The 26439-nt window shown below is 44.7% G+C and overlaps 2 protein-coding genes across 2 annotated transcripts in view; one reads left to right on the top strand and one right to left on the bottom strand.

Annotated features, from left to right (window-relative positions):
- Positions 1–26439, bottom strand: part of LOC134462694 (retinoic acid receptor gamma-like) — a 175553-nt gene that overhangs the window by 30872 nt on the left and 118242 nt on the right. The gene's annotated exons all lie outside the window — the stretch shown is intronic.
- calcoco1b (calcium binding and coiled-coil domain 1b) lies at positions 7877–25916 on the top strand. Its single transcript, XM_063215838.1, has 14 exons — positions 7877–7954; positions 9226–9372; positions 9478–9580; positions 10075–10286; positions 10704–10916; positions 13392–13540; positions 14434–14503; positions 14783–15037; positions 17458–17583; positions 19510–19605; positions 21606–21693; positions 22211–22587; positions 24187–24263; positions 25159–25916. The coding sequence occupies exons 2-14, from the start codon at positions 9241–9243 to the stop codon at positions 25184–25186; spliced, it is 1926 nt and encodes a 641-aa protein (XP_063071908.1). The 5' UTR covers positions 7877–7954; positions 9226–9240; the 3' UTR covers positions 25187–25916.

Raw genomic sequence — 26439 nt, 5'->3', positions numbered from 1 at the left:
ATCTACCAATATCTATACATTTTGTCGATCTTCCCTTCTTCCTTTCTCTGGAATACACCTCTTTCTCTCAAATCTTGCTTTCCCTCCCTTCCCTTCCCTTCCCTTCCCTTCCCTTCCCTTCCCTTCCCTTCCCTTCCCTTCCCTTCCCTTCCCTTCCCTTCCCTTCCCTTCCTTCAGTCCTGTATCTGCCCTTCTCGTCCAGCACTCCCTCCTGTGACTGTACCTCTCCTTCTCTCCTGGTCCCTTCATCTCGCTCTCCTTCTCTCGCTCCATGTCTCTCACTCTCCTTCTCTCGCTCCATATCTCTCACTCTCCCTCTCTCGCTCCATATCTCTCACTCTCCCTCTCTCGCTCCATGTCTCTCACTCTCTCTCTCTCGCTCCATGTCTCTCCCTCTCTTCCTCATCAATCTCCCATTTTCTGCATTTCCCTTCCTCCCTCCAGCTATACCATTCTCTCCATCTGCCATCCTGTTTTCCTTTCTTTTTTCTGCCCTCCCTCTCCACTCCATTTGCTTCCTCTACCTCTGCTGCCTGCATCTCTCCATCTCTAGCTCCTCCATGCTTGGCTTCCTCTAGTTTTCCTTCTCTGTCGTTTACATAGAGTGTGCCTTTCGCATCCCCTCATTCCACCAGCCTCCCACCCCCCCCCCCCCTCCCCCTGGTGGGTGTGCTTCCTTCAGTTATCCCATAATTCTATGATCACTTTTCCCCTCAGCCCAGCTTCCCTTCCTTCCCCCTCTTCTCTCTCTCTCCATTTTCCCCCTCTCTCCACTCCTCCTCCTCTCCCTCTCTCCACTCCTCCTCCTCCACCCCCCCCCCTCCCCCCGGTGGTCGCTATCAATTATTTTCTATTTATCCCGCTATGCCTTCAATCATTTTGCTCCCCCACTTTGTCATCTAAGCCACTACGACAGCCACCCCACCCCACCCCACCCCACCCCACGCCACTCCCTGTTAGCTCTATGCCGTCATTCATTTAGCTCTTTTTTACGTTCCATCTCTCGCCACATACATACATACCCCCCAACCCCACCCCCCGACACACATACACACACACTCTCTTCCCCTCGTCTTTTTCCCTCGCTCTCCATCTCTCCGTCTTTCTCCGCGTCTTATCTTGTCAGGCCGTTGCTGACTTATTTCCCCTTCTGGTTTTTACACGCCAATCTCCCATCGTGCCTGTGTGCCTCGCTCTCGCCACACCACCACCACACCACACCACACCTCACCGCCTTCCCCCCCCTCTCCTCCTTTCACACCACTGCCCAGGACCCCCGCTGGGCACATGAGCTGCTACAATCCACGCACATGGATTCACACACACACACACACACACACACACACACACACACACACACACACACACACACACACACACACACACACACACACACACACACACACACACACACACACACACACACACACACACACACACACACAAACGCGCGCACACACATGCACACACACACACACACACACACATACACACCTGCTCTCCGAACGATGTGTATTAACGTACACACACTCGCACCACTGTTTTTCACAGGATTCTGTGTGTGTGTGTGTGTGTGTGTGTGTGTGTGTGTGTGTGTGTGTGTGTGTGTGTGTGTGTGTGTGTGTGTGTGTGTGTGTGTGTGTGTGAGTGTGAGTGTGAGAGAGAGAGAGAGAGAGAGAGACAGAAACAGATCATTGCATTGCAGACACAGAGCCCCTACAAAAAACACCCACACCCAGATCCCAGATACACACATATTTTTCTTAATACCCTTGACCCCCTGCGTGGGCGAATGGTGACCTGTCTGCCGATTACGCCGCCATTTCCTGTCCAAAGCCAAGCCAAGGACGCCTAAGCCCGGAGAGCCATAAGGGAGGGTGCAGCCATCACATCACTCTCATCCCTCCCCAAAGGGCCCTGCCGGGACCCGTCAATGCGCTCTGCAAAGCCTAACGCTAATGTCAGATAGCCTTAAGGGCCTAGTACTGCCGCTGCTACTCTGGATGGGCTGTTAGCACCTCTGTTAGCATCCGCCATCTGTTTCAGGTGTGGCCCATGTCAATGAATGCAGATGGAAAGAGGGTATAGGGATTCAGTATAGGGATTCAGTATTACCCGTATACTGACTGGCATTTTAATGTGTTATCGGCATCATCATGGATTTTCTCTTATCAGAATGTATTGGCAAAGCTATACTAAAAAACACTTTTTATCTTAGTCTCTGACTCTTAGATTTTAGCTTTCTTTCATCAAGCAACTGTTTTTAACACCTTCCATGTACCTAAATTGCTTTTTAACACTTTAATGTATATTATTATTTCATGCTACATCTTCTTTTACCACGTGTTGGACAACGCTGTCAATGTTGCAACTGTACACTGCGCCTAGATGTCTCTGTGTATTATATACATTTTGGTGTTTGCTTTTTATGTTACATCTTCTTTTACCATGTGTTGGACGATGCTGTCAGTGTTGCAACTATACACTAGGTCTTTGTTTATTATCTGAATTATACTGCTGTACTCTGTACTCTGCGCTGACCCCTTACTCTGTACTTGCTTGAATTCCCTCCTTGTAAGTCACCTTGGTCAAAGGCGTCTGCTAAATGTAATTTAATGTAATGTAATGTAAGGGACTAAATGGCAAATCACACTAACAGCAGTGTATACAAGGAATTTGTCTCCAGTAAATATTTTCTTAGTCACTATGTTTGTCAGTCGGTTCATCCATCCCTCCGTATGAATGGTTTGTTTTTTGGAAGGTTTGCTGGTGACTTGGGTCAAATACACAAGATGTGTATTTGAACAACACAATGTACAGTTTGTACAATGCTATTAAATACAAGAAGATAGAAAAAACACAATAGATAAACATTTATTTTGATTTTCTCTCAATTGCAAAATATGACTGTAATCTCACAAATTTATGCAGGAACAATACAAGTCTATTAAATTACAAGTTTGATGGGCAGTGGTTTGAAGTGCCTAATAAACTACGGCTAGCAAAGCCACTCTTCTTCCATTTGGATGGCCATAGGGAATGAAGTGTGTGTGTGTGTGTGTGTGTGTGTGTGTGTGTGTGTGTGTGTGTGTGTGTGTGTGTGTGTGTGTGTGTGTGTGTGTGTGTGTGTGTGTGTGTGTGTGTGTGTAGTTTACTGCACCAACCTACCTTCGTGAAGCCACTGCTATTGGAGCACAGCAACAATGTGGGGCCAAAATTGTTACTGGTAAAAGTAAAAGTGTAAATACATTTCTTCACTGACAGGTTAAGGTTAGAGTTTGTTTTGGGAAGCTTAGCATTCTTTAGCTATTGTTAGGGTTAATATGAAAAGAAGTCAATGGGAGGGCCCCACAAAAGATATAAAGGTGGGGTTGTGTGCGTGTGTGTGTGTGTGTGTGTGTGTGTGTGTGTGTGTGTGTGTGTGTGTGTGTGTGTGTGTGTGTGTGTGTGTGTGTGTGTGTGTGTGTGTGTGTGTGTGTGTGTGTGTGTGTGTGTGTGTGCTTCCCTGCGTGTGTGTGTGTGTGTTACACCTGAGCAGTGTGACAGGGTTCGATGGAGATGTTGGGGCAAGTGGAGTGCGTAGGGGACACAGAGATGGTGAAATTGCACTTCTCTCCCCCTATTGATTTTTTTTCAAAGCAAAAAAATGGAAAGGGTATTGAACGAGAGGAATGGGAGGAATGCAATCAAGAGATGAAAGGAGAGGAGGGAGGAGAGGAGAGGGTAAAAACGATAAATGAAAGGAAGAAAAAGAAAAAGAAGGAAGGAACAGGGGTAGGAGAGTGATGGGAAAAAGAGGGACCCTGAGGACACTCACAACCTGACAGTGAGGAATCACTAATCCCTACACTACCCCACATACACACACCTCTGTATACGTAGGCCTATATACAAACACACACACACACCTCTGTACTGTACACACACACACACACACACACACACACACACACACACACACACACACACACCTCTGTATACAAATCCCGGCTAAACACTTTGCTACATATAAAAATGTAAACACAGTCACACACACACATACATACACACCAACATACACGTGCGCATAGACATTCGCATATGCGCACGTAGTCCCGCGCGCACACACACACACACACACACACACACACACACACACACACACACACACACACACACACACACACACACACACACACCACTGTATACATATCCCACGTACACACTCGCATACATATACAGAAGAATGTACAATACACTCACATTACACCATGTACACACACACACACAGAGTTACATGCACACACAAACCTCCAAACAGTCAAACTACAGTCCTCCTCTGTACAGTGCACATAGCAGCACCTCCTGAAGCTCCACAGCTCCTCGAGTCTTACTGACAGCTATATGCATGCAGCAAGATGGAAATTATTGTCTAACATGGGGCTGTTCATTCCCCCCCTAACATCCTGCAGCTGTCCACCGCAGTAATCATGACTGCCAATTTATTTGTGCGACACGGCCACGTTCACGTCGTCCAGAATAAACGCGTCCTTCGAGCGGTCCACATCATCAGCCGATCGTGTCGGTCTTAGCAAGTTTTTACATTTTCTTATTTTTTGTTTTGTTTAAATTAAGACAAAAAAACTGGGTAAACATTTCTCTCTCTCTCTCTCTCCCCCCGCCCTCTCTTTCTTCGCCACAGGCCTCTCTTCTTTTCCCTCCCCCACCTCTCTCTCTCTCTCTCTCTCTCTCTCTCTCTCTCTCTCTCTCTCTCTCTCTCTCTCTCCTCTCTCTCTCTCTCTCTCTCTCTCTCTCTCTCTCTCTCTCTCTCTCTCTCTCTCTCTCTCTCTCTCTGCACATGCTCGCCCCGTTAAAACCACTTCAGAAGCCTTTTATTGGGCTGCCTCGCCCACTGCCTGCATAAAATTACCAGCCCATGGTAGCCAGCTCATATTATAGCCAGGGACAGCCAGCCTTGAAGGCAAAGCAAGAGAAAAGGGAGGGGGGTAGGTGTAGAGGGGGGGTTGGGTGGAGGGAGAGAGAGATGGAGGTTTGGGTAGATGGTATACTGTGTGGTGCTGGTGGTTGGGAAAGGTGCTGCTGGTGGTGATGGGGGTTGGAGTGTGTGTGTGTCTGTGTGTGTGTGTGTGTGTGTGTGTGTGTGTGTGTGTGTGTGTGTGTGTGTGTGTGTGTGTGTGTGTGTGGGAGGGGTGGGGGGTTGAGTGTGGAGGAACCCCCTCCTCCTCCACTAGCCACATGTCAAACAAACACTGGGAGGAAACCAGACACTTCAGACTGTCACGACATGGGGAAACCTCAGCGCCTCCGACCATGACAGGAGCTGCCGCCCGGGGCTTTGAAACCGGGTCAGAGCCCGACGAGGGCCGGCAGAGGGCCGTGTCCGCCTACCAAGGCATCATCAGCCATGCAAGAGGAAACCACAATTTTCAATGTCTCAATTAAAATACAGGAGTACAAGACTGGGGCTGATGATTTACAGACTGAAGCAGCACTGATTGCGATGCTATAGAGCCGTGTTTCTCAACAGGGGTGCCGCGGGCCCCCCTCAAACGTGGCTGATAAATAAATAAAGTAATATAATATAGATTTGTCTAAATTGATAAGTTAATGCTAGTCAGTGGAATCTTTCATCTGCCATTTACGCACAATAAAGTAAATATAGGTCGCCCCAGTCAGCTGCAACTTCAAACGTAGGTCGTGTGACGTCTCCAAATGTGTTACTTTTCTAAGCTTGTGTGGTATCGGATGTGATGCCATGTTACTGCTTGTTGGTTTGGGGTGCCTTGAAATTTTTCATGAATTGAAAGGGTGCCTCGCCTAAAAAAAGTTTGAGAAACACTGCTATAAAGGATGGGAAAAAAACTAAACAAAATGGCTGACACCAGCTAAAGTGAGGGTCCAGAGAGCAAACAATAAAGTTGGTTGCATTATCACAAAGTATGCCATTTTTAACAAAAATAAAACAAAAAGATATATATATTAAATGCTTCCAAATCAATTCCCAATTTCCCAGTTATTCATTTATCTACTCATTTAGGCCAATCATTTTTCCTAATTAAAAAAACAACAACAAATGGATTAATTCCAAAAAGATCTATTTAATCTAACTCACAGTGATAAAGTATAACAGTGCTATTGCAGTACTTACTTGAGAAGAGATAAACTCTTGACAAAATAGCCTACAGTATGACTATGGAGGACAGCGTATAGCCTAACTAAGACGATGATATGAGAAAATACTCAAATTTATATTTTCAAAAAGTCAATTCTTTATCTCTTAATTGTGTACATTTCAACCGCAGAGGGAGCAACCTGAAGACTGATTGACAGACTAAAGACTGATAAACAATAGTGGAACCTACTCCATCAATTTCAATGTCAAATTTCAAATATACTATGGAAAATGTATAAGGCTGATTTAAATAAATAAATAAATATTAAAGTGATGTGTTTTTTGATAGAGTAGGCTAACAGTTTAAAAATTATTAAGTAGCCTACAGCGGTCCGATGAAAACAGACAATGAATGTGAAAGCAAAGTCCATAGGCCTGCTGCTGTATTTCATACCACGTTTCAGTTCATTAAAATCTTCTAGTAATAGCCTAGATCGAGGTGTGCTTGCAGTTGCTAGTGTTTGAGGACTACATCTGCCTTTTTGTGCAGGTAGGCCTATATCCTCATTTGAAGACAAGTGGTCAACAGCAAGTTAATATGACTTGCAACACTGCCACCTAGCGTTTTTTAAGGGAACGAACAAAAATAGAAGGGACTAAAAACTCGTGAAGACAACACTCAGCTGGAAACGCAGTATGGTTGACGTCTGACACCCCTGGGCTGCACAGAAACTATGCTGCGTTATGTGTCTTTTATCAGCCTACTGCCTGTGGTTTTACGCTAGTTTAACGTTCCTATTATGTCCATAGACTGTGGGGCTACTGTGCCGCAACAGCTTGTGACTCCACCACGTTTGTCTTCGCCAAACCTCGTGTTTCAGTGAGTCAGCAGAGACCTGATAGTGTTTACTAGATGCTACTTCATGATTAGGGAGTACTTTCTGAGAGTCTGTCCTTCGCTCCGCAGTTTATCATCCAAGAAGTCCTGGGCAGCTATCCAGGAATAAGGGTGTGTGTGTGTGGTGGTGGTGGTGGTGGGGTGTAGCCCTGTGGCGCGCACGAGCCGAGACTAGCTGCTCATCAGGAAATGCCTGCTTATTTTCGACAGACATAGGCCTATATATTTTTTTTTAAAGGCACTGGCTTTTCTTTCTCTGTTGCAAAACTGGAAAACAGAAATAAACTCAACTTCATTGTGCATGGATAAAAAATAGACAAGCTAACAGAGGCTTACAACAATAACGCTGGACTCTTCCCAAAGAGGCTTGAGACAAGAGGGCTTACTCACGTCATAACAGCGTAGTACGAAATGATGGCGAGGGGAGTACGGAAATGTTATTCACTGTGGAACAGGTCATAGGACAGCGTGAATGTCTGTCAGCTGTCCTTAATTACCCCCAGCAATTACTGCTGACCAACAGCTGCCATTACTTGGCCACAAATTATCCATCATGGTGTCGCCCCCACTGACCATGTGCAAGGGAGTACGAAAATGGTATCCATCGCACCCACTGACCAATGACCATGCGCAAGGGAGTTAATTTTCCATCCACTCGTGTCCTCAGGCAACACCCCCGTACTACACCGTGGCCAATGCATTCCCCGCCAAGAGATTGTTCTTTCTCTTGAGTTTCTTTGACTCTTCCCAGGTCCGCACAGACATGCAGTCAAGGAACTCCATCACCCATGATTCAACAGCGTGTCGTCACAGTATCCACGTGCGTTTGTTATTGTTGTCGGTAATGAAACAGCTGCACGAGCTGAGCAGACACCATTACTTTCAAGTGCATCTCGGACGAAGAGGCAACTATTTCAGATCGGGTTTTATTTCCAAGACAGTCGGTGAGTAGCCTACCATTTAAAATACAGGCCTACTTTAAATCAGATTTTAAATTAGTTTCAGACACATGACAATAGGCCTCTTTACAATTTTAGGTGTAGGCCACCAAAGTTCATACAGTGTTGTATGACTATGGTGAAACGAGTTTGTATCATGTCTGCAGTTCAAACCTATTCGGAAACAAATGCATGGTTAACTGACACTTTTATTTCACGACGAAAACCCAGCCACTGGAGTTTGGAAACAAACAGGAAAACTGTCACAATAGTCATTAGTCAAATCATTTTTAATCACAACGGCGTGATTTTAAACAGGCTTGAAAAATGCAGCATAATAGTAGAGTATCATTTATTGATCCCGAGCGAAATTATAATTTCAACGTTTACAACTGTTTTCTTCCAATATGGCATCTTGACAATAGAAAGCTCTGTGCTGAAGAGACACATTTAGGCATTCTTCCAGTTCACCTTTCACTTAGTTTCCAAGGAGGACAACTGTCAAAGAGGGGCGCGCAAAGTGACAGCTGTGGTAAGTCTTTGACATCGGCGGTTCACGAAAATCCTCTGACTGGGATTAGATGACAGTTCTATCGCAATCTTGTTGACGAAGTACTCCTGCACGGGATGCAGAAGTGACTTTCTGACCCCTTTATAAAAAGCCACACTATTTAGTACTGCATGCAACTAGCGTTTGACAACACGCAATATTGCGCAGTCGTGGCCAAAGGCACAGGCGCATCAAATTACGCATTTAGCGGAATCGAATGACTTCAGACTTAGGCAAAATATCTCTCGGAAGAAATACATTGCGCCACTCCTGTCAACTAATTTCACAACAGTGAAACCAAACACCCGTGTTCTCAGAAGGCACCACAAACTCCTCTGGCTTTGAATCCATTAGAACAGGCCTAATAATAGTGCAATGGGCCAGGACAAGCCACCACATTAATCCACAGCTAGGGCAAATATAAATAGTCCAAATCCGACTGATGGAGCCAATGGCAAATTGTGAGCAAGGGAAAATAGAAATGTATTTAGCAGCCAAACAAAAACAAATATATTTCACCTTGATTGGCTGACATGTCTGAGGTACCCTGAGCATGGTACCGTCCCGCCGCACTGCTCCCTTTCGGGCGCCATTGGGGGCTGCCCCCTTCCACGGGTGAGGCATAAATGCAGTTTCATTGTGTGCAGTGTGTACTTGTGTGCTGCAGAGTGCTGTGTCACAATGACAATGGGAGTTCCCTTTCACTGACATCACCCGACTCTTACAGGTTCTCTGTACCCTCATGGACAACATTCGGAAAGTGCAGTTCCGTAACGTGGGAAGGAGCTACTTCCCTGTGACCAGAGTGGAATGCCACTACAATCTGACCAGCGAACACACATGGGCCAGTCATGACTGGATCGGCCTGTTCAAGGTAACATTATTCCTCTTTTGGATAAACTGTGGCATGGATAACATATTGTGGAGTGTGGATACATCTAGGGAGAAGTTTCAAAGGCATTTTTGTGGTTGGTGACAGGTGGGGTGGGCTACAGTGAAGGACTACTACACCTACGTGTGGGCTCTGGTGCCAGAAGGATACAAGGGGAGACGTGATACGGACTGCTGTGTCCAGTTCCAAAGTAAGCATGTGGTTGTCTCACAGTCACAGAGCCGAGGCCATTACTTCACCGTGCGACATCAGACACCATCAGCAACTCAGCAACTGCAAACACTGCCAAGTTTCCTCTTTATCATCCCCTGGGTCCCATTTTCATGCCTTGTACCACATATGCAGTGTATGAAAAATCTCAAAAGGAAAGCATGGAATGTAATTCAATTCACACCCTTTTATACGTACATGTTTGGGACCCACTGTGTAAAAACATAGCGGTAAAACTTTACTTTACAGATCGCTAATAAGGTGGTAATTTCATGTTAATTTCATAGTTATTCACACAATGCACTGGAAACTGTATGGTTATTTTGCTGTTGTTGCTAAAAACAAACTATAACTATGAAATAACTATGAAATTAACACGAAATTACCACCTTATTAGCGATCCGTAAAGTAAAGTGTTATCAACATAGCAATGTGCTAACCAAATACATGTCCTGCTTGTCCTTTTATTGTCAGCCTCCTACCTGCCCCACCCCGGTGCAGACATGTACCAGTTTGTGTATGTGGATGCCAGTGGCGAGGTGTGTGGCATCAGTGCCCACTTCCAGTTCTGCACCCCTGGGGCCCTTGACGAGCTAGTCACCCTGGAGCAGCATGAGCGCAGCGAGGAGGAGGGTGCAGCAGGGGAAGACCTGCTGATGGTGGTCCCCAAAGCCCAGATCCTGCAGGTACTACTGACCGGCACTGGTCACTTTAAATAGGATTAGGTCCTGAGGGATCTGGTGTGAAGTGGAGAGTTGCAACATATGGACCATATAGGGCCTAGGGTGTGTGTGTGTGCTTATGTGCGTGTGTCCGTCTTTTGGTCTACACTACAGTCTTCTGTTATGTTCTGATAAAAACAACTGTATAAATTCGCAATGTTCTTCAAGGTCAAGGTCAACAACAGGTCATAGTGCCTCTTGATATCAGCCACCTAGGTCTCCCCACACTATCTATGCGCTTCTGTCATGTCACCATAGCAGAACAGGTCACAGCGCCTATTCATATTAGTAGGGTACCCTCACTAGTTGCCTATAAAAATAAACTGACTGACCATATTGTAAGTGTATGCACTGATTGTCCATTTTGAATGGGACCACCAGGGCCACCTAGAGGAGTGCCAGAAGGAGCTGCAGAGCCTGAAGAAGACGGTTGAGGAGAGCCGGCAGGAGAAGGACAGCGCGCTGGAGCTTCACAAGCAGGCCAAGGAGGAGCTGTTGAGGGAGCGCGATGACATGAAGTTGGAGATCAGTGAGCTGATGGAGGGGCTCAGGCACCAGCGGGAGGAGCTGGAGAACATGGAGCTCAAACACAAGGTATGTTGTGGTGGTGGTGTTGGAGGCCTATGGTGAAGTTGTGTTTCTCAAAGAGAAAGAGAGAGAGAGAGAGAGAGAGAGAGAGAGAGAGAGAGAGAGAGAGAGAGAGAGAGAGAGAGAGAGAGAGACTGTGTGTGTGTGTGTGTGTGTGAGAGTGAGTGAGTGAGTGAGTGAGTGAGTGAGTGAGTGAGTGAGTGAGTGAGTGAGTGAGTGAGTGAGTGAGTGAGTGAGTGAGTGAGTGAGAGAGAGAGAGAGAGTGTATGTGTGTGTGAGAGAGAGAAAGTGTGAGTGTGAGTGAGAACATGGCGCTCATACACGAGGTATGGCCTTCTTCTGCTCGAGGTCTACAGTACATCAGCTGTTCTCAAAGTGTGTGTCTTGTATGTGATTGCTTGTGAACCCCAAGTGGTCTGTGAACCACCCTTTGACCCAACATACATACAGTGTTCTCATGTTTAGGCAGTGTACTATAAACAAACTCTGTTTTCGGCTACCTACCTCTTTGAAAGACTACAGGTCACACATACAGTAAACCGACCTACCACCAAATGTGTGATCTCATTGGAAAGCTCACCTTCAAAACTCAAATAATATGTAAACAATCTTCATCCTATTCCTAAGCTAAGGCCCTTGTGATGCGTCACCAATTCATGCATTTAAATAGCTCTATTAACCTCAGATGGGGGAGTGGTCCTTGGTCTGGAAAACACTTGTGTGACACTGGCCCACATGATGTTATTCGGGGTGACATGCCATGGGCACGATCCAGGCCAGATACCAGATACAGTCATGTTTATGTTTTCATAACGGGGCATCTTATAAATAGGTGTCCAAGTAATAGCGGAGTCATAACCATAGAGGAGGAACATAAGACTAGATTTGACCCAGCCCACACAGTCACAGCAATCCTGGAGGTAATATAAACGAAGGAAGGGACTCACCTCTGTCAAAACATGGCTTAATAATGGGAAATTCTCCATCGACACACTGTACAAGGACAACAGTTGAACTGTACCGCTAAATATCTACCAAACTAATATGGACTGATCTTAAATGTATTTTACCGATTCATATGATATAAAGTAGAGATTTAGCCTGACATTTCAAATCTGGTCTTTGATTAATGCGTCACTTCATATTCACACAGTTTTAGGAAAACGTTTTTTTTTACAGAGATTGGTGTGTTCTCCACTGATTTGCATTGACTGAAGAGCACAGGCCTGCCTACATAATATGGAGGATGGTATGCGCTTGCCATTTTTCAGTACTGTTGTAAAATTGCAATGACCCCTCTAGTCTTGTGTTTTACCTCTGTGGTCAAAACTCTATTGCCATACCAGACCATAATGCAGCACTAAGTGGGTGTGTGCATGTAGCCTGCTATGGTATATTGCAGTTATGGGCAACCTACTATCCACAACTACTCTCCAGTTCCACATACTGTATTCCAAATGACCTGGTTTACTTGCCCAATTGAACTATTTTTGGACAAGTAAAGCCAATTATTTGGAATTACAGTCAAGGTTGCCATTCACTGGATGGCACCCTTTGCATATTACACTTGAACTAAACCAGGTACAGTAGCTGGTAGGTTTAAATATGAAGAATCAAAGAGAAGGGGGCGCACCTTGTATCAAACTTTTTTCTTTAATGTTGTGCACAGATGCGTTTCGGCATGTGCGTTCCTCAGTGTGCTTTGATTTTAAGTGTTTTACTTGGGCCAGCACCCTCAAATTTAATTAAGAAATCTGAGTGAAACCTGCTACCTGTCATACTAGGTTTAAATATGAACCCATCTAAAAGGTATACTATGAGGTTCCACAAAGAGGTTGAGAGTGAATGAGAGCTGCCCGGGCTGCACAGTGGCACTTGAAGGCTTGCCAAATGGAATGCAGCGGGGCCATTTTGAGTATGGTGCAGAATCATAAAATGATGTTTAAAAATGTCAATATAATTATAAAAGGCAATCTTTGCCCACAGTTTCCGTCAAATGAAAATTACAAACTGAGCAAATAGCACTGGCATATCACCGTTTTTTTTTGTTGCTTGGCTTATTAAACGGCCAATGTTACTACTTGAACCGAAGCCCATGTCCAAGCGCAGGACTGGGGCAACGTCGCTTATTTCATACAGTGTACATTATGGCACCTCCTACTGTGCGGCGGTGATGTATAAATCACAAACGGTCAACTGGACGGCTCTTTGGGGCTCCTCGGAGCCTTGTATGTATCCCGCACTATGAAACAAAATGGCAACATCCAGGGTTTTCAATTTGCTGGGTCAACACTTTAAAGTTGACTTTAACTGCTGATAGCACAATTCCTTGAAGGCTTCAAAAAGGTCGTAAATGGATAGAACACACAAGAAGGGAAAATATTTTTCATCAGCTAACATGCCTCTTAAAGTCTTCTCCCCCTCTCTCTCCCTCTTCCATTTTCTCTGTCTTTCTCCCTGCCTGCCTGTATATGGTTGCAGGATGTGCAGAGCACACAGAAGAGTCTGTCAGCGGAGCTGCTGGACCTGCTGAGGGAGCGAGGAGAGCAGCAGCAGCAAATCAGGGAGCTGGCGGACGACAACAGCCTCCTGACCCAGCAGAAGAAGCAGGCTGACACCGAGCTGGAGAGGCAAGAGAAAACACTGGCATGGCCTGAAACACCAGCACACGTAACCCGAGGCTATCCTGCGCAGTCTAGAACCCAACATTTCTATTCTATTTGTATTTATATTGCGTATATGGGTGGTAGATATGCTACTAAGTGAGCTAAAAGCCATGCCCTAACGACCCAGCAGAAGAAACAGGCTTAGACCAAGCCGTAGAGGCAAGTGCTCGCCACCATGGTGTGGAAGAAAACCACTAAGATGGCTTTGCGTAGCCTGCCCATACTTACTGTGACACTGCACAAAATTCCACTTCTCATTTAGCCTGGCTAGGCCAGCCATCTACCACAATTCAGATCTTCCCAGGATTCAGAACTAAGTAAAACAAAAACAACATACACACAACAATGTATTTCATGGTCTGATGCAAGGAGAGGTACACTTTTGGAATAATGTTGAATAAAAGTTGTGCTTGGATGCCCACTCAGATCGTACTCTGAAGCTGAGAAAGTGGAAATTTTAATAGCAGAGTTGGGATGCCAGTCAACCTGTGAAATGCAGACTATCAATAGGCAACCGTGCATTAAAAGGAATCTTAACCACCCTTCCAAATTTCATTCCATTGGCACAACACTTACATTGCATAGTCCTAATTCACAAGTGTAATGGAGCATCTACCATGCGAAGGCAGTGTTTCACTTGTTTTTGGAAAAGCATCTAAAAGACGGTAATTGTTGGTTGGTAGTGCTCTGCAACCACTTAAAGGTTGTGTAAAGCAGAGATTTCATCCACAAGGCACCCTTAAATAGAGTCAGTAGGTTAGAGCTGCAGCCTAAAGTGATGAAACGTGTGAACTAGCAATGATGCTATGGTGAACAAACACTAACAGGTGTGCTCTAATGACATTCATCCCATGCAGGACCAAAGAAAGAGTGAAGAAGTTGACACAGCAAAGGCATGACGAGGAGGAAGAGAAGAAGGCACTTAAGGTTTGCATCTTCATCTTTCCCATGACACCAGTCATTGTTGTGGTAACCGTAATGGGTAGTGTTACATTTTTGCCTCAAAGGGAGCCTCTGTTGAGATCTCAGTGGTCATAAAGTGGTCCAATACTCAAACTAGACACACAAAAGAGGGTGAATTTAAACATTGACTAGATCTTGGAAATGTTAAAAACATGGGCTTAACATCAAAGAACACCATTCCCTAATTCTCCACTCTTCACTCTCCACTTCAATCCATCCATCCATCCACCCACCCCTCCGCAGGCCGAGAACGAGGCGGTGCAGAGTGAGATCAGGACCCTGAAGGAGCGCCTGGAGGCCGGCGAGCGCGCCAACGACTCGCTGCGGCGGGAGCTGAGCGAGCTGGGCGGCCTGCAGGGTCACAGCCACGCCGAGCTGCACCAGTGCCGCATGCAGCTGGCCCAGGCCAACCTGCAGCTGTCGCAGGCCCACCTGGCCCTGCGCGAGGGCGAGTCCACCTGGGCCCAGGAGAAGGAGCAGCTCAGGATCAGTGCGGAGGTGAGGGCCATTACAGATATTATCCACTAGACTTGTCATTCCTCAGTCATTAGGCAAGGCAAGGCAATGCAATTTATTTCTACAGCGCATTTCATACATGAAAGCAATTCAATGTGCTTTACAACAAGATAAAAAACATTCAAAAAAGAGAAGACAAAAGACATAGTAATGCCTTGTGTACACCAAGCGCTACCTAAGCGACCCAGGTAGCTGAGGTGGTGGAAGAAGTTTATTACTCATTAGAGGTGAGGGCCACACAGATATCCACTAAACTTCTCAATCCTCAGTCATTAGAGGTGAGCGCCATATAGATATCAACTAAACTTCCTCATTCATTAGAGGTGAGCAGCATACAGATATCCACTAAACTTCACGTTCCTCAGTCAATAAAGTTGAGGACCATACAGATATCCGCTAAAGTTCTCATTCCTCAGTCATTAGAGGTGAAAGCCGTACAGATATCCACTACACTTCTCATTCCTCAGTCAGTAGAGGTGAGAGTCACAGAGGTGTATAGAGGTGAGTTAGCCTGTGACTACCATACAACAGCTGAGGTAATTAGTGAAGCAAACGAGAGGGATGAAACTAAATTTAGAGAGTCAGACATGCTTTGTGTGAGGGACTGGTCTAATAGCTGACCAGAATGTGACAGGGGGTCGAGGCAACCTGGGCCTCGAGCAGCTCAGGACCCGTGCAGAGGTGAGAGGCACACCAAAGGATGATCGTTCCCGGTCATTCTTGCAAAGAGTTTTGTAGTAAGCAACTGGATCAGAGATAATGGTGAAGCAAACATGGGGGGGGTGAAACTTAAGTCTTACATGCAGAGTGTGAGGCACTCACCAGCTGACTAGTGATGTAGCAGACCCGACTTGCTATAAGAAGGTGACGCCATCTAGATGAATAATCGGACATGAAGATATAATGAGACTTAAAGGGGGTCAGAGGGTGTGAGATGGGTTTTTTTCACCCAACTCTACATAATGCAGGTATGGTGTAACACATGCACCCCGACATATTTTAGGCCCCCAATTCAGACTAGAAAAGAGAAATCAGGATGTAGGACTCATAGAAGGCAAGGACCCACTTGAACTACATGCAATTAAAACAATTGCACTGGCAAGAGCCTTCTAAACCCTACCCTGCAGCTGAGCTATAAAAGCCCCCATCTCCGACAACATATCTGTGCAGCGCAAACATCTGAGTAGGGCCGATGCCAACAGCCCAGATCACCGCAGGGTGCCACAGGTGACGTCAGGCACCCAGAATGAGTCAGCTGCTAGACCAGGCTGTACGGCTGTGCAGACTTAGCCAGAGGACAGGCAAGCAAGCGCACAATCCTGTCCTCACTTGCCCTTACGCCGTCTCAGAGAGTGATAACGGCGGGTGTGAGCCTCTGCACCATTTTGTTTCCAAAGCTGTTGCCGTGTGAGGTCATTAGCAGGAAGTTAGCAGGCCCATCTCACGGGCTCGGAATGGGAGTCTGGAGCTAAATACGGACAAAAGGCAAAGACTAGAATGTGACTGCCAAGGGAAGAAACGTCCTCTTAACCCTCTACTTTTTTTCTCAAACTCAATTCCAAATGGATGCCCACTGCCAAGCAAACAGATTGTATTGCCAAAGCAGTTATGACATACAGATACAGGGTATTGATATGATGACCAATACAAGCAGACAGGATGCAGACACGACAACGAGAGACGCAAGAAAACAGATTTGTGCATTAACTTGAACAGAGAATACACTGCAGAGCAGATACTGCATATGCATGAACTTTTCCTTCACACCCCTCAGCAGGGGTTATGGAATCAAGAGTAAAGGTTAACTTAATACATGAAGTTTCATTTTTTCGGACAGTTAGCTTTTATGAAAGGTTGATGTATGGGTTCAGCACTGGGCACAGCTCAGGAACTTTCCTCAGGTTAAAGTATTCCACCAGATAAGCCAAGGGGAACACAGCCTTTCTGGCAACAACAGGTCATAAGCAGCTATAGGCTAGTGACGAGTGCTGAGGAGCGAGGGCCCTGCGCATGCAGCATGAACCATTTTCGTCGTTGGAAAAACTCTTGCGAGACGGATGTGGTAAGGAATTTAAAAGCCAATAAAAACAGTTTTTTTATTAAGTGAAACTCTTTACACTGTCCGTGCCGTTTCGCAGTTTAAGACAGAGGAGTATATCATTATGGCCAAAGCCATTTCGCTAGATAAAATAACGCTGAAACATCAAAAGGCCACATCCACCACATATGTGTCTAGACATTAACTTTAACTGCCACCATCATTTTTCCCCCCTCTTTGACTGTGATGAGGCAAGATACTCTCTCAAAGTCACAAGACACACTTTTGGAAAAAAGAAAAAAAAACAGCGGTCCTTGCATACTACATTTTCCAGAACGTTCCAAATGATGTTTCCATTTCACAGCTGGATCAGGAGCGTATTCAGAAGCTGAGCCGCGAGCTGCAACGCAAAGAGGAGTGGCTTCAGGAGGAGCGGGCAGAGCGCGAGAAGCTGGAGGCTGACCTCGGGGGAGAAAATGACTCCAACCGGGTAAATATCTGTGTGTATAGTATATGTCTGCAAAATGTTGAGTGGCTGGTTCCTGTACAAACAGTTAAGGTCTGGGTGGTTGCTGAGAGTCCACAAAGTAGAATCATGTTTGGTCAACATGGAGAGATATCACACATACAGTCAATCCGGAAAGTATTCATAGCGCTTCACTTTTTTCACATTTTATTATCTTACAGCCTTATTCCAAATGCTACAAATGAATCTCTGTTGTCAAAATCCTACACAAATTATTCCATTCTGACCATGTGAAAAAGAAGTTGTCTTGACAGTTTTGAAAATGTATAAAAATAAAAAACAAATATATTTACAAAAGTGTTCACAGCCTTTGTTTAATACTTTGTAGAACCACTTTTGGCAGCAACTACACGTACATTAATTTTTTCATTTCGAAATGAAAAGGGATTAAAAGGGAGGTCATCGGTGTGTATTTCAACCTTTCAGTACATTGAAATTGTACATTTTGAGTCTGCACTTAGCTGAAATAGATGGGTGTGAATTTTGAATGAAATCCTATGGAGAGTATCATGATCTGCTTCTGTAGTCACAGCGCATGTTGACATGCATGCTTTTTTAGGTGTAATTCAGATTTCCAATGTTGACGGCATTCATACATCCCCAAACGATGTCAGTCCCACTACCATGGTTGACTAGCCAGATGATGCACTTTTTTGGTAAAATTCACTTGTTTACCACCACACCAGGCTTAACACCATCTAAAGCAAATTTGTTTATCTTGGTCTCATCAGACCACACGACATGGTTCCAGTGATCCATATCCTTGGTCTGTTCATCTCTCTTGAGACCAAGATAAACAAATTTGCTTTAGATGGCGTCAAGCATGTGTGGTGGTAAACACGCTATGTCCTGAACCTGAGTAGTACCTGTAGGTGGGATGTGCACACTTGTATGTTAAAGGACAGGTCCACTACCCAGACAAGCAATAGCTTAATTTTTGTTAACAGGCAGAAAGACCAGCCTGTGTAGGCCTACTATAGTTAGACACAAACTGTGAAGGAAAAAACACCTCACTGACAAGATGTATATTTATGAGAGCATCTCATCTGTGATAAGTGATGCATGTAATTTACTCATTTTCAAAGAGAGCTGGTGCATTGCTCTGCTAAATATACTTTCCATAAAGAGTTACACACACATAATCAGGCTTCTCGGAAGAAATGATCAAACTCGAAAAGACCAAACTCTCAGAGTTCTGCATTTCAGAAATGGTGGAAGTCTCATTTGATGTAGATTAATTAAAACAAAAGACAGCTTTCTCAAGATTCAATGATTTATTCGTCCATGAACACTTCAGGATGAGGGCCCTTATTCACTTCTCACTTGATGTGTGCAATCTGGTTAAAGTCCTAACAGTCAGGCTAATCACAAGACCTCTGATCTGCACTCAGACGACACCACTGTTATGGAGGCCAGAGCAATGGCCTTGCTTCAAGCCTGGCCTCGGGTTTCAGATAAACAGCACATTAAAACACCCCCTCTGAGTAAACATGGGGAGGCAACCTCAAAGGGTTTTTACTTCAGGCGCTGTGGGTGGCTAAGCAGAGTAAACAACACCATCACAAATCTTGGGAATAAAAAAGGACAGTTTCATACACCAATTATTTGCATTTAATGAAATGAAAATGAAAAAAAATCAGACCCCTTTAACAAACACAATCTTTGCAATACCTAATTTTACTAATATGCCTACCATCAACTAACCTTAAGAAAATGATGAATAAGCTCCTCCTTCCAGAAACATATAATTACCTTCCGCGCTATTGTGCTACTCAACAACCTCCTCAAGTCTTTGGCATTTGCCTAGAGACAGACCAGGCAAACAGGGTTCCTCAACACATTTTCCCCCGCATTCCTTTGTCTAAAACAGCACTGTACTGCCCCCTGCAGGTTCAGCTCGGTGACGCACGCAAGGAAGTGCAGGAGCTCAAAGCCAGCTTGAGAGCAGCACAGAAGGAAAAGGGAGAGCAGCAGCTCGAGAAACAGGTACGGCCAGGGGGCAGCCATGTTTTTTTCTTCACACTCACGCACAAGGGGTGTGTTTCCCAGATGTGCGTTTCCCTGAGCAGTGCCTCACAGGAGATGGATGTAACTGTATGAACTGCTGTTAGCCGGCATTAATGAAGGCAATTGTTTGTCAGGAGAGGCGTTGCAGAAGTGAAGCTCTGAGGAAATGCTTCCCAGACCTGCTCAGAAGGGCCTCTCTGACCACTTTATTTAGCCACAGACCACAGCCACAATGACGAGGTCATGACTTACAGTGCCTTCAAAAAGTCTACATACCCCTCTTTAAATGTCAGGTTTTTGTGATGTAAAAAAATGACAGAAAGACGAATAAATTCACAGCTTTTTCCACCTTCAATCTAAACTATTAACCTGTACGATGCAATTGAGAAACAAGCATAAAGCTTTAAATGGAAGGAATAGAAAATACAAAACTTCAATTAACATGGTTGCATAAATATACACACCCTTAAATTAATACTTAGTTGCAGCACCTTTGGCTTGTCTGGGCCATTCCAAAACCTCAATATTATTCTAGTGAAGCCATTCTTTAGTAGATTTAGGCGTGTGCTTAGAGAAATTGTCGTTCTGAAAGATTAGTTCCTCTGCATCTTCACCTTTCTACCAGGGGGGCGAAGATTTTGTGCCACTACCACGGCCCCTGTGGAAATGTTCATAATTCCCTCCTCCCTAATGAAGGCCCCAGTTACAGCTGAAGAAAAACAGCACAAAAGAACAATGCTGCCACCACCATACTTCACGTTAGGTATGGTGCTATTGCGGTGATGTTTTGTGCCAAAAATACCTTTTGGAATTATGTCCAAAATGTTCAACCTCAGTTTCACCTGACCATAACACATCTTCCCACATGCATTTGGGAGATTACAGAAGTATTTTTGAGAAATTTACCTCACCAAGATTGAACTTTTTGGTCATAATTCAAAAGGGTATGTTTGGCGCAAAACATCACCGCAATAACACCATACCTAACATGAAGTATGGTGGTGGCAGCATTGTTCTTTTGTGCTGTTTTTCTTCAGCTGTAACTGGGGCCTTCATTAGGGAGGAGGGAATTATGACAATTTTCACAGGGGCCGTGGTAGTGGCACAAAACCACCGCCCCCCTGGTAGAAAGGTGAAGATGCAGAGGAGCTAATCTTTCAGAACGACAATTTCTCCAAGCACACGCCTAAGTCTACAAAAGCATGGCTTCACTAGAATAAGATTGAGGTTTTGGAATAGCCCAGACAAGCCCAAAGGTACTGCAACTAAGTATTAATTTAAGGGTGTGTATATTTATGCAACCATGTTAACTGAGGTTTTTTATTTTCTATTGTTTCCCTTTAAAGCTTCATGCTTGTTTCTCAATTGCATTGTACAGGTTAATAGTTTAGATTGAAGGTGGAAAAAGCCGTGAATTTATTTGTGTTTCTGTCATTTTTTACATCACAAAAACCTGACATTTGAGGAGGGGTGTGTAGACTTTTTGAAGGCACTGTAAGTGTTATATAGCACAGAAATGAGCCGCCAGTGACTTGCAGTAACATCGGTGAATGGTCAGCGTCCTATGTGGGAGTTTAGGCCTAACCTGACCTTTAAGAGTGACGCCTACTTAGCCAATCACAGCGGTGTGAAGAGTCTATTGGGACAATGGTCAAAAAAATAGGGCCGATTGAACGTCTGAACAGTTCTACCGCTGCTAGTCTTAAGATGCCTATAGCCATTTGGTTGGATCGTTCTGGTCAATACAGTTTTTACAGGTATGTACAGGTTTCAGCTTCAGAATTTTACATTATCTTAAAAAAAAGTTTAAAAATTGCACCCTTACTATTATTACCCATTCATGTGGTTAAATTTTTTGAAGAGTAAGTTAAAGCATATTCCCCAGTTAACCTAGAATTTTACTGCAACATTCCAGAGTTGAACTTCATGACTTCCTATTCACATTCTAATGCATGTGATGGTCCTTGATGTTCCCCCAGATTCTGCTGGAGCATATTAGGGAGCTGGAGAAGAGGAGAGACCAGGAGGTTGAGGCCAGGTGGATTGAGGCTTCACTGGTGTTGACAGGTCAGTCAAGTCCATAATTAAAAAATAAATAAAAATTATACGTTATGTGTGAAACAATGATATAGTTTAGCAATTGCCATTGTCACATCTCCCACACATTTTTTTGTGTACATCTCACATCTCAAGTCCATAAATCTTGTACCATTTTCACACTGATAAGAGGACTAAAAGCTACATGGTCCTGACTGCATTCATAAACCAAGTTGGATACGATCAAAATAAACTACACTTTATTGAATTGCAGGGAATTTTAAAATCAACAACTGCAAAAAAAACCTCTCTGTAATCTGATACACTTTGACAACAGTCAAGTATGGACTTATTATACATAAACTAATGCAGCTGCCAGTAATGGTGCTCTGAAAAGGGAAAGCAACACGCACACGCACACACATACATACGGTACACACACACACACACACACACACACACACACACACACACACACACACACACACACACACACACACACACACACACAACAGGCCACCCACCCTTTCATTTCCCTGCCTTACAGCCCCAGCTGGCATCCCACCCTGTGAACCAAAAGAGGAGGTGGAGAAGGAGGAGGAGGAGGAGAAGAAGGAGGAGGAGGAGAAGAAGGAGGAGGAAGAGGAAGTGGGTGTGTCTGAGAGGGCAGAGGCCCCCAAGGCAGACACCTGTGAGGGGGACGCAAGCCAGACAGACACAGACACCAACACAGACACCGACACCCAGCCTCCAACCCTGACACAGTCCCAGACTCAGACCCAGACCCAGGAGGAGACCCAGCATGTGGAGGAGACTCAGCATGAGGAGGAGTCACACTTCAGGGTGGTAGAGATCAACCAGCTGACCCCTGCCTCCAGTGTCCAGGAGGAAGAGGAGGAGGAGGAGGAGGAGAGCAGGGAGGAGGTGAGACCAAAAGTCACAACATAAAGCAACTGCTCACACCTCTTAGTCTGGTCTGTTAGTATGGGGTGGGGTGTCTCACTTGACCTTTGACCCTGAAACATCCAAAGAAGGCTGAGAGGCTCAGGACAGACAGTTGTCATGGCTACACCCACACCTTGTGCAAAGCCAAGAGAGTCGTTTTGACATAAAATAAACTTGATCTTTCGGCTGATTCACTTAAGTCCAAATAGTTGGAATAGAAAAAATAGCCCAGAATATCTCTCAAAAGAGAGATATATCAAACACGCTCAAAATATTAAAAACAAACTGTAGCACATAAAGATTTTCTGACAGATTACGAAATAGTGGAGACATCAATCTCCATAAATAGATTGCGGGTAACCCTACCTTTTATCACCTTCACCACTCATTCAGTGCGTCCTAAATTAGGAGGGATAGATTCAGAAGCATCATAAAAAAAGAGGCAGCTGTGGAGTTTGCGATGGTGTGTGTGTGTGTGTGTGTTTGTGTGTGTGTGTGATGAGCAGGCCCACCGACAGGGGGGACAAATGGGTATGTTGTCCCGGGCCCAGGGAGACACGGGGCCCAGAATTGGGTCCCCATTAAATTGTATGTATTGGATAGGGTGCCCTTTCAGATGACTTTCTCCTGGGCCCAGCAAAAGCTGTCAGCGGCCTTGGTGATGAGGTCCCTCCTCCTCCACCCATCCTCCCAGACTCCAGTAAGCCCGTCCACATCCCTCCATAACGGTAGCAAATCACCAACCTGCGCTGTCAGCGTAGCTGGAGCCCGAAAGAGGCAATACTCCAGGTGCTGAATAATTGATGCTCGAGAAGAGAAAAGCCAGGCAGGCAAGCTAGGCAGGACAGGCAGGCGCTCCGCTCAGCCTATATGAAGTAGTGCCGCAGCAGCAGGAGCAGCGGCAGCTCACATAATTCCTTCAGACGGTGGCGAAGTGTATATAGTATGAGAACTGAACCGACGGGCATTCAGGCATTAGGCCAGAGGCTCCCCGTGCGTAGATCCCCATTAACTTTATTCACCTGATATACTGTAGAGCTGCTCGTGGCCAAGACACGGAGCGCATGCAAGCATGTGTGAAGGAAGGAAGGTAGGACTGTGGGAGGCTAATCATATCATGCGGAGAACCAACTAAGACAATTTGAAGACATTTTAGACCTTCAAGGCTTATGCTGCCCATTAAGAAATGTTACCTTTTCCACAAAGACTTACCACCATCATTAAATTCAAAGTATTAATTATGGCTGGGAAAATTGCACTTTTCATACATGAAAAGGGGGATCTTTTCCATGGTTTGCCATTTTTTTTTTTTTAAATGGAAAACGTGCTACTCTTTGGTCATACTAGTAAATATTAGTTTATTATTTACTAAATATTCATGAAAAGATAAAATTTGACAATAGGCAGCAGTTTCAATGATCAGCATAATTGCAATACCTACTCTGGCCACCATCCTACACAGTGCACCTTTAAATGCCCCTCACTCAGCCAAGTCTGCATGTCTGCTTTTGGAAAAGTGTGTTTTACCCTACCACAAAACTAACCACCACATTGTGTGTTCTGATGCCCTGATGCCAGGAGACTCCAGAAGAGAAGTCAAATAACGACGAGATCCATTTTGAGGAGAAATCACCAGCCCAAGAACTTATCCTGAGGTAATTTCTAGACCAGAAGTTCCCAATTTTTTCCAACTTGGGGCCCCTTTGAAATAGCCCACAGTTTGAGAATCTCTGTTCTAGACACTGAAAACAGAGATGCTACATCTGCCCTTGCTGGTGTAATGGCTGTCTGGAAATGCCACCTTTGCCTTTGTCTTCGACAGCCTTCCTCTTCCTCAAATGGCAGCTGACTGCAGCATGATCTGCCTGAAAGTACATGGCTGCAATGATAAACCCATTAAAGGTCTTTTATGGCAGCCTCTAGTCACTCAGATGAGGCAAGAGACACACTTACTAGAGAGAGAGAGAGAGAGAGAGAGACAGAGAGAGAGAGAGAGAGAGAGAGACAGAGAGAGAGAGACAGAGAGAGAGAGAGAGAGAGAGAGAGAGAGATATTAGACTACTCCATCTTAGCAGATGGGTGGTGATGAGCATGTGGAGTATGGAGAAGGAGGTGTGAAGATGAGCTATAGACGTTTTTGCACACCCGTAGGGTGCAAACAGTCAAAACCTGACGCACACACGCACACGCACACACACACGCATACGCACACACACCTCCTATCTCTCTCTATTCCTCTTATTTAAACCCTCCATCAGTTATAATTAATTTCTTTGTGTCTTATTATTTTCACATGAGTTTAACTCATTTCAATCTTTGTGTTCATGAATAATCCTGTCTAGAGGGCAAATAAAATATTCTTCTGTATGCCTTTCACATAGACCTAGTATGTCTAAGCAAGTGGGCATCCATCAGTCTACCTCCACACATGCTCTCTCCTATGATGCACACACGTTGAAAGACAGACACAGCCTAACCTGACAACTGTATTTCCATATCCATCCATACCGCTGCCTAACCATGTCTCTTTTCTGCCCTCTTCCCCTGCAGCTATCTCTCGGAGTACCCCCTGTGGTAATGGAAGGGCATCAGGAGGATGTCTCCCCTGAGACACACATACAGGGTTACACTATGTGCAATAATGAAAGGGTGCTGTGCAATGTGCCTTTTCCACAGCTAACTGGCTGACAGAGTGTACTGTTTTTTTAAGTGTGCATATTGTGTGAGTGTGAGTTTTTTTTCTTAAATCTCCCGGATGAATTGTGTAGTTGTTTACATATTTTTTTCTTGTTTTCAAACATGTCAGTTCATATGGTGATATGGTAATAAAAAAGAAAGACAAAAAAGTGTTTTTAATGAATTTGGTCACAAATATTCTTTCAGGAGACGGAGAGAGGAATGCAATAATAGTATAAAAACTTGCACAATATAGTAGTGAAACATTGTTTCAATGTTCCCTGTTGATCAGAATCGAGGTGTTTTATAACCAGTGTGTCTGCCTTTCTGAGTTGTTTGATTTTCTTTGCTCCGAGATGCTGTGCAACAGAGAGTGATGAGTGTTTGCATGCTAAGGCAAATATGTTTAGTGTAATGAATGATATATAGATAGCCTACTGTATTATTATTATTATTATTATTATTATTATTATAACAATAAAAGGAATTTCATACGTAGACTATGCCACATGTAGCTGTGGTGTATAAGTGTGTGTGTGTGTTTGTGACTATGTGTGTATCTTTAAGTGTATTTTTACTCACTTTGAGATCTTGGTAATAAAATGTTGTCTGTTTACCAATTGGTATGTGTCTGTGCCGTTACTTTTACAGCCATCGATAAAAGAAACGGACCCCCATTCGGTATTGCGCGGCCTCACTGCGAGGGGCCCATACATCAGGGAGACAGACGGGTGTCTTCGCATATGCCTCACTGTGCATGGCACACAGGCACATACACATATACACTTCTAAGCTAATACATTTCTAAGCTTTATTCTTTCCTGCTTATTTCCATTTCTGTCATATTTCTCATTCTCTAGTCCTCACATACAGGCACACATTCTCTCTATCTCTTGCTCTCTGCCTCCATGCACACACACATTAACACACATGCGCGTGCATACGCTCACACACACACACACACACACACACACACACACACACACACACACACACGTGCGTTCACACACACACACACATGCGTGCATGCGCTCACACACACACACACACACACACACACACACACACACACACACACACACACACACACACACACACACACACACACACACGCGTGCACACACACACACACACACACACACACACACACACACA

Source organism: Engraulis encrasicolus, chromosome 14 (genome assembly GCF_034702125.1).
Source record: "Engraulis encrasicolus isolate BLACKSEA-1 chromosome 14, IST_EnEncr_1.0, whole genome shotgun sequence".
NCBI classification, from domain to species: Eukaryota; Metazoa; Chordata; class Actinopteri; order Clupeiformes; family Engraulidae; genus Engraulis; species Engraulis encrasicolus.
The sequence above is the reverse complement of the archived record's forward strand: the minus strand, read 5'-3'. Positions and strand labels throughout refer to the sequence as shown.